Source organism: Helobdella robusta (assembly GCF_000326865.2).
Source record: "Helobdella robusta unplaced genomic scaffold HELROscaffold_15, whole genome shotgun sequence".
NCBI classification, from domain to species: Eukaryota; Metazoa; Annelida; class Clitellata; order Rhynchobdellida; family Glossiphoniidae; genus Helobdella; species Helobdella robusta.
The window spans coordinates 2,618,642-2,628,053 of record NW_008703839.1 but is presented as its reverse complement, the minus strand read 5'-3'; the positions used below and the strand labels follow the sequence as shown (position 1 = coordinate 2,628,053).

At 35.3% G+C, this 9,412-nt stretch overlaps 2 protein-coding genes across 2 annotated transcripts; both read right to left on the bottom strand.

The window, feature by feature from the left end:
* Window positions 1-586: 586 nt before the first annotated feature.
* On the bottom strand, window positions 587-5,331 carry HELRODRAFT_169405 (hypothetical protein; the record flags this gene model as incomplete). Its single annotated transcript, XM_009015220.1, has 5 exons — window positions 587-754; window positions 858-1,023; window positions 1,642-3,792; window positions 4,668-4,755; window positions 5,259-5,331. 5 exons carry the CDS (start codon window positions 5,329-5,331, stop codon window positions 587-589), a joined length of 2,646 nt encoding a protein of 881 aa, XP_009013468.1.
* A 1,651-nt stretch (window positions 5,332-6,982) lies between these two features.
* On the bottom strand, window positions 6,983-8,675 carry HELRODRAFT_169404 (hypothetical protein; the record flags this gene model as incomplete). Its single annotated transcript, XM_009015219.1, has 2 exons — window positions 6,983-7,839; window positions 8,483-8,675. 2 exons carry the CDS (start codon window positions 8,673-8,675, stop codon window positions 6,983-6,985), a joined length of 1,050 nt encoding a protein of 349 aa, XP_009013467.1.
* Between the last annotated feature and the right edge of the window lie 737 nt (window positions 8,676-9,412).

Here is a 9,412-nt window from a genome sequence, read left to right as displayed (position 1 = left end):
ATCATCATCATCAAATATCATCATCATCATCATAATTGTTGATTTTATCATCATCATCATCATCATCATCATCATCATCATCATCATCATCATCATCATCTTCATGGTCGTCGTCATCATCGTAATCATCATTGTCATCATTATCTGAATTTCATTGTTCAGTGTTTCACATCATCATCGTCCACATCATCATCATCATTCTCATCCCGACTGCCACAATCAGCAACATCGTCACCACGTAATTGTTATCATCATCATCAACAACGATATTAAGGTCATCATCATCATCATCATTATCATCATCATTATTGACATTATTGTAAGAGTCACCATCATCATCATAATCATCATGATCAACATCAGCAGCATTATCATTATCACCATCTTTATCAGCCATTTTCTCATCATCTTCATACCTTCATTTGTATCATCATCTTCATCACCATTCTCATCATCATCACCATCTCAGCCTCGTCATCATCGTCATCAACATCGTTTTTAGTATCATCACCATCATCTACATCTTCACCATCATCATCTTCATCATTCCATTCTTTTCTTCAATTTCACAATACGGATGATGATCTTAAGTAATGCTTTTTACACGAAGGGCAAGAAAGTTGCTGATGTTGTTGTTGTTGATGTTGTTGTTGATATTGTTGTTGAAGCTGTTGTTGTTGCTGTTGTTGTTGTTGATGTTGATATTGTTGTTGCATGACGACATTACGTTGAAGTAACAAATGCATCGGTTTGGCTGGTAATGCAGGTGGAATAACTAGGTCAGGTTTGTTGTTGCTGATGTTGTTGATGTTGTTGTTGTTGTTGATGCTACTATTAATACTATTTTTTGCACTAACGTTTGATATGTTGCTGCCTTTGTTGGTGTTATTAATTATGTTATCGTTGTTGTTGTGTCTTTTTGTTGTGCTGTTATTGTTCAAAGTGTTATTTTTATCGTCATCATTGCAGTTGTTGTTGTTGATGTTGTTGTTGATGTTGTTGTTGATGTTGTTGTTGTTGATGCTGTTGTTGTTATTGTTGTTGTTGTAGTTTTTGTTGATGTTGTTGTTGTTGCTGATGTTATTTGAAATGTTAGACATGCATGAGCAATGATGAGAAAATAAATCGTAGTTAGATTCGGTATCGTCGTCATCATCATCATCACCATCATCATCACAACAACTTCTTTCGTCAATCATCATTTCATCAGATGAGTAATGGTGACAAAGTTGATTATGATGACGATGATGACGATGATGGTATGGCGATATTAAATATTGTTGATGTTGTTGTGATGGTGTTGATAATGGTGATTGTAGAAGTATATCACGTGATTGATGATGACGACAGCCGTATAAACTGTCATCATCATCTGTGTTGCAATGTTGTTGTTGTTGCTGTTGTTGTTGCTGTTGTTGTTGCAGATGATGATGCTGATGTTGCTGATGATAACACAGTGCTGCTGCTATTGATGATGATCCTGATGTCAAACAATTGTCATTGGTGTCGCTGCTTTTTTGTTGCTGTTGATGTTGTTGTTGACGATGTTGTTGTTGTTGTTGATGTTGTTTTTGATGATGGTGTTGTTGATGATGTTGTTGTTGATGATGTTGTTGATGAAATTGATTGTCGGAGTTGAACCTGTGATGATAATAAGGCAGGGAGTCGTTTGTAATGCTTGCGCTCGTCAGTGGTACCAATATGTTGTTAGATCTGTTAGTGTTGTTGTTGTTGTTGTTAATGTAACTGCTGTAACTAATGCTGCTTTTGTTTTTGTTGTTGTTGATGTTGTTGTTGTTGTTCTGGCTGGTGCTGGAGTTGCTAAGTAAACTCGTTGCACATCGGAATGTAGTTAGTTGGTCGTATTTTAATTTGGCATCATCGTTGGAATTGTTGTTGTTGTTGTTGTTGTTGTTGATGATGTTATGAACAACGTTGTCGTCGCTAGTGCGGTTGCGATTGTTTTTAATTTCGCTACTGCAGTTATTTGATATTTCAGTGCTCTGCTTTCTGTTTATTCTGTCAATTGGTTTTTTGACGAGCTTCGAATAATGAATATTTCGGCTGTTGGACACTGAGTTCTGCTTCTTTCTTGTGCTACCTTTCTTGCAAGTTGAAGTTGTGCTGCTGTGGACACTGCTGTTGTTGCAGCTGCCGCTGTTTAGCGTAAATGAAGATAGAGACGAGAACATCTTTTGTAATTTAGATTTTTTATTCACTAATTTCGTGTTTAGATGATATTGAGGAAGATCTTGATGGTGTTGATGCTGTTGTTGTTGATGTGTTGATTTTTTGTTCCACGTACTCCACACCCAACTTCTCTCTGAGGCAGGTTTTGTTGCTAAATTAATGTTTATGACGTCAACGCTGCTGTCTTTAATGCTGTTGTTGCGGTTGTCGTTGTTGCGGTTGTTCTTGTTGTTGTTATTTGCGATGTTATTTTCGTTCTTAACATTTTTGATATTGTCCGCACGTCTGTTGTAGTTTGTTTTGTTGTTCGTATCATTAATGTTCTCATCTTTGATAAGGGTTAAATTATTTGTATTTGAAAATATATTAACCTCTTTCTTGTTGTCTGGAGATTTAATAAAATTTTCAGTTTCTATTTTGTTGTTGTTGATGCTCTTGAAATGTTTGTTGTTGATAAATTTGAAGATTTCGACGTTACTGCTGATAGGGCAGTTGGGAAGGTTTTCAGTAAGTCGACAGTCGCCAATTGTGTCATCATTCCTTCTTCGATCCACCTCCAAATCTATATCGTTAATTGTGCTGTTATTGCTTATAGAAGTGATAATAGTGTTGTTGTTGTTTGCAGCTGCCGTCAGAGCGACACAATCGTAACTACTGCATGGACCGCTTCTGGCGGCTGATGTTGTAACAGCGCCTACCATTGTGTAAAAGTCTGGAATATTGACTGTTTTGTTGTTGTTGTTGCTACTGTTGATGATATTGTTGTTGTTGCTGCTGTTGTAGTTGCTGCTATTTTCTTGGACAAATTGCATCAGCAACAAAGGGTCCGGTGATAACCTACCGTACAAGTCGTTGCGATTTTTGTTGTTGGCGATGTTTTTATCGTTAATGTCGTTGTTGATAGTAATGTTTTGAACTTTGCCGTCCGTGCTTTTGTTGAAATTGTCAGTCGTGTTATCCTTTTTTAAATCGCTAACATGATTACAATTACTGATGTTGTGGATGATGTTGGTGCTGTCGTCGTTGTTGTTGTCATCAGTTTTGTTGTTGGTAGTACTAATGGTTTGGCTAATGTTTTGAGTTGTGCTAAGATTGTTGAAGTTATTGGCAGTCCAGTGTTTGTCTTCAGCGTAGATTTTTTGAGGTTTCATCTGTTCAGTTGTCAATGTGGAAGGTGAGATATTTGTTAGTGCACCTGAAGATATGTTGCTGGGGCTGCAGAAGTTGTTACTGCTATTGATGTTGTTGTTGATGTTGCTACTTAGGTCGTTGTGACAACAAATGTTGTTCTTGCAGGTCAGTGCATTGATGTTGCAGTCGACATTCAACAGTTCGTCAACGCAAGAGGGGATTTTGTAGGGAGCGTAGAGGATCTCATCATCATAACGATGCGTGAGTGGGTGGCGGTGTGGGGGAGGCTGAGGTGCATGCCGGGACGAATGATCCTGGTGATGATTCTGATGACTGTGATGATGATGATGACTCTGAGAATGATATGGATCGTCGTAACTGTGTTGGCCATGTGACTGGTTGTCGTGGTGGTAGTAGCTTCCGGTGGCCAATGCATAAGCTGACCTGCTTCTTATTCTGCGCAACTTTCGCCTTGTGGTTCAAAAAAATAAAAACCTCTCGTGAGGTGAGTCGTCTTGTTTTTAATTTGTTGCTTGCCATTAGGAAACATGCTTGAAAACAATCATTCGGTAGTGCATTGGTCTTTGCTTTTGAGGCTGTCGTTTGTTATTATTGGTTTTAATGCGTGGACTGTGAAATTGCAATGTAAGGGTGGCTAATGTCTGCAGATGGAGTTCCGTGGAATAGTTTAACTAAAAAATCACACAAGTCAGGAAAATCATCAACAGAGTTCATCCGTTGAGCAACATCTTCGAAGTTTTTTAAGAACTCATCACCACAAACATCACAAACACTGCAAACATTACAAACATCACAAACACTGACAAACATCACAAACACTGACAAACATCACAAACACTGACAAACATCACAAACACTGCAAATATCACAAACACTGCAAACATCACAAACACAGCAAACATCACAAACACTGACAAACAACGCAGAGACGACAGAACGACAAACGATTTAGACCGATCCATTAAACAATAACACGAGCACTTATGTTCAAATCACGTTATCCAACCTCCGACAACACCACATAATTTTCCAACGACGTTTTGACATTGACAGAAATGGAAGGAAATAAGTGGATAAGTGCTGCTAATTTAATTTTTGTGCAAACCAAACCCAAAATAAAGTTTCTAACATTCAAAAACATTGTTTTGTTTAAATGGTAATTTAATAAAAATGTGCCGTAAAAATCCATGAAAGTTCCGAAAATTATTGAGATTTTCAACGAAATAATTTTTTATATAAATTATTGAGAAACATGATTCCATACAAGAGAATCAAAATAATTGCAATCAAAAAACAAGAATATCTTAAACGAAAACAACGCTCACTTTTTTGTGTAGGCGAGGACAGCCAGCAACATGAGGACCCCCGTGGCAACCCCGATCAACACCCCCAACGAAACTACCAGCAGCAAACCTTTTTGCAAGTGAAAAACATGTTACGGTTTTATTGTTTGTTTGTTTGCCTGTATGTTTGACTGACTGTTAGTTTGTTCGTTCATTATTATGTTTGTTTGTTTGTTTGTGTGTTTGTTGCTTGATGCTGTTAAATGCTGTTGTGTGTAAATTTTAGTATGATACATAAAATCATGAATGAATGGACAACTGACAGCATCTTTTTGCACAAATGTTGTAATGATGCCAACACAAGTTGTGCAATTTTTATGTATTTTATGCAACATAACTCTTGTTTCAAAGCTTCAAACTAAACTGATTACAAACTTAACTAGTTTATATGTTCAGTGTAACTTTCAATTGTACACCAACGTGAAAATAAATTTTTTTATAATTTATATTACAAAAATTATGAATTTATAATAATATTTTCCTTATTTTTTCACTATTATTTGTGTGTTGATGTTTTTTTCGATAGTTATGAATCACGTGACTCAACAATCGAAGATATGACGTCACACGTACCTTGATGCAATGATCCCTCGCTCAACCAATCATATGCCGACCTGTCAACATCTTTAATGGGGTGGTTGGTCATGATGATGATGATGATGATGATGATGATGATGATGATGATGATGATTATGATTATTATTAATATTGTTGTTGTGGTCATCGTTCATAATGATGATGGTGTTGTGATGGTAATAATGATGATCATGATTATTATTGTTGCTTGTTAGTGGCAGTGATAATGATGATAACGACGATGATGATGACGACAACGAATGTTGCAATTTTTAATGAAAATCTCGTAATGACAAAAGTTATCCACTTATTGCTCATGCTCATTGAGTGATGTATAGTGGGGGGAGTATTTATATAATTACTGTACTCTTCTATAAATAACTTGTATTTCATTTGTTTTGCAATCATTTCAAAACTAGTAGTTTTTCATATCACGGATTGATGTGGTTTGAAAAAGTCATCATCCGTTAACTAATAACGACTATGTTAGTCAATTTGATAGCAATATCTATCTAGATACGACTTAAAATTTAAATAATTATTCAAGAAATAATTAATTTAAATAGTTACAAAATGGGATTTGCTTTTGTTCCAGCTTGCACGCTAGCAGGAAAATTTCTACGTGTGCTCAATTGTGTATGCAGATCATTACAAACAGGTAAGTAATCGTGCAGCGCATAAGATTGTGGACAACATTTGCAAACATATCCCACAACACCAAGTATATAATAAACCAGTTATTCTACATAGCAGTATGAGCATGTGTAGTGCAAGTTAACAGAAAAATAAACTAAATTGTATGTACATATAATGTAGAGAAACATGAACAATAAAAACAACAACAACAACAACAACAACAACAACAACAATTGCTCTGTTGAACTGCAGCGCCCAAAAAATTTAAAACCAAAAAGATCAACCTTGATTGAAAAGAACAGACGAACAATTATCAGCTTGACCTTTCCACTGACCTTCGCTGCAGGTCAACCGGAAGTACTCACCTGTCTCGTTGCACGTGACCGTCATAACTTCACCAATGATGCGAGACCAGGAGTTGGGAGGAAGGGGATATGGAGGGCATCCGATCACTACAAATTACCATGTTGAGGTTCTCCGTTTAATTTAAATTAAGTTGTTTTTTTATTGTCAAATTAATCAAAAAATGAATAGATAATTTCATTGAAAAATATGTTCATTGGTTGAAAAGAAAGAAATTATTTTAGGGTTGAAATCGTTGAAATATTCTGCGATAATTTGAAAATTAGGTGAGAAGCATACAAACTCTTTTCAGAACACGGAGAAGTAATTTTAAATTGTGAAGTTTTGGAAGTTTGCAATTATATGTATGTACATGTTTACAATAAAATTTCATATAAAAAAATTATTACAATTGATTAATTTTTTAATATCTGTTGAAAATATTTAACTAGTTTTTAATTAACTAATAAAGAAAGTTTAAACAGTAAAAAAATTTGTCAGGTATTTGTTTTAATTTTTCATTTCAAACCGTCCCACGTGAGGAATTGCAAAAGTTATTATTTGCAACCATCACATATACAAAACTATTTTGTAAATGGTGTTTTCCAAATGTGTTTCTTTTTTGAATGTTACTTTATTAAAATATTCAAAGTACGTTTCTATTTAATAATAATTTTTTTATTTCAATATTATCGAAACTTTTTAGAACAATTGATGTTGTGATAGACATTATACGATGAAAATCAAACTAAAAAGTTTCCATAAGAACCTTCTATTTTGATCAGGTAATAAGCCATCTTCAGTTGTAAAAAGTTGATGTTGTTGTTGATGTTGTTGCTGTTGTTGTTGATGTCGGCATAGTGGTTAGCGCTTTTTACATCGTTGATGTTTTTATTGTGGTCGTCAAACATTTTTATTTCAACACCACTAATGCCATACCTGCTAACGAAATTGAAGCCGCCACCACCTTCCCTCTTTTCATCCTCTTTATCTCTCCATCTCTCCTCCACACACACATATCTCATTTTCTCTTTCACTGCACTCGCCTTCATTCCCTCAATCACCATTCTTATTTCTGCGAGGCTTGCTAGGGGAATGCAAGAAATTTCGCCGGCACCATCATCGTCGTTGTGGTTGTTGTAGCTGTGGCTGTTGTGGTTGTTGTGACTATTCCTGTTAGAGTTGTAAATGACGTTGTTAATGTCATTGTTTATGTTGTTGTTGTTGTTGTTTGTAATCAAATTGTCCTCGATCTTATTGTTAAAACTTTTTATGACGTAAGTTTTATAGCGAGATTTGGTTGTGGGGCTGTTGTGGCTGTGGTACATGAAGTTGCTGTTCGAAGAAAAACTGTCTTCGTCGTCGTTCTTGTTGTTTGATGTTATGTTAAAAATTATAAAAGTTAAATTTATTCTTTGGTAATCATGTTGAAGCCAAATGAACCAATGACAGTTTTTTTTGGCATTGGCGTCACGTGACACCAAATTAGACAGGTAACCGGAAGTCGTGCTGTTGCTTAGCAGCAAATATTTATCAGTGTTGTTGTCGACGATGTTGTTGTTTGGAAGGTGTGAGCATTGATTGTTCACTGGCCTGATTACTGTTCAAAATGGAAAAATGTTTGATGAGGTGAAAGTGTTGTTGATGCTTGTCGGTGATGTGCTGGTTGTGTTGTTGGTGTTTGTTGGGTTAGAGTTAAGCGTTGGTGGTTATAATTTACAAATGCAAAAATTAATTAAATAATTATTTTAGTACACATTGTAACAAAAAATTGAAAAGTCATTCATATAAAATGGAATTGAAAATATGTTCAAACAACTCTATCAAAAAACAGAGGAAGTTTGATGTTGATCTGTTTATTGCACCCAACAATAGAAACAAAACCGAAAGATTTTTAACAACAACAACAAAAATGATGTTAGAAAACAGCAGCAACAACAACAACAAATGTTGAAAAAATTTTGACAAAACGAAACATTATGAAACATTGAATGCAGCGTTAGAAACGCTTTTCAGACATGATGAAAACAAAACCACTCAACATTTTTCTTACAATTAAAACAAAAAAACCTTGAAAAACAGCCCAAATATCGTTTTGATCAATAGATAGCACTGAGCAAGCATGTGGGAATGAATCATGTTTGTAAACAAAATGTACCGATGTTAATGCAATCCATTTCCAACACATCCAACACCAACAAGTAAATATATAAGCAAACATAAACAAAAAACAACCGACCCACCCTGCAAACACTGGAAGGTGGCATCGAGGAAAGCCTTGAAATCCCGTGGACAGTCGACGAGCAACTGGTACAAACTAATGACCAAAACCTGACAGCTCGTCCTGCCTCCACATAGGCCATTCAAGTGTGACGTCACATCCACCCAACAACCCACGTGACCGTATTTAGATGAGATGCAATCGTTGCTTCGCATGCGTCCATACAAGGCGGAAGTGATGATGATCACGTGATGATCTGGACAGTGCGGTTCAAATGTCTGCCATTCACACAAAACTGACGTTGTTGTTGTTGTTGTTGTTGTTTGTTTCGTTGTTGAAGCTGCTGCTGGTTCGACAGTCTTCAATGCTGTTTGTTGCTCTTTGTGGCACAGACCAAACATTCAGTTAGATACAAAATTTAACTATTGTTAATATTTTCAATTCAATTATAAGTTGGAAAATAAAATAAATAATTGTATTCATTTCTTATAAACTGTTTTTAAGATTAAACTTATTAAACTCATTCACGCTCAAAGTCTTCATTAATCAACAATTATAACATGGTATCCAATTTGAATTTTCACTAATAATTTTAAAAAAATTCAGCCACTTTAAAATTTTGTGTCATTAAAATAAAATTAAATAATATTCCAAAAGAGAAACACAACAAACAAAAATGATTGTTGATTACAAGTATTCAAAATGACAAAAACAAATCTGAGGCATGTAATAATCCTTTTAAGAACTTATGATGGGAGAACATAAAACAGTATCTGATAACAAGATTTAGATCAAAAAGAAGGCATGTAACAGGAGCAAAATAGACACAGCAACAAAGCTCCCAACAATATAGAAAATACAACAATACACACACACACAACATCACATACAACAACATCATACACATAATCACAAGAACGCAAGTATCACATACACACAACGTCACACACAA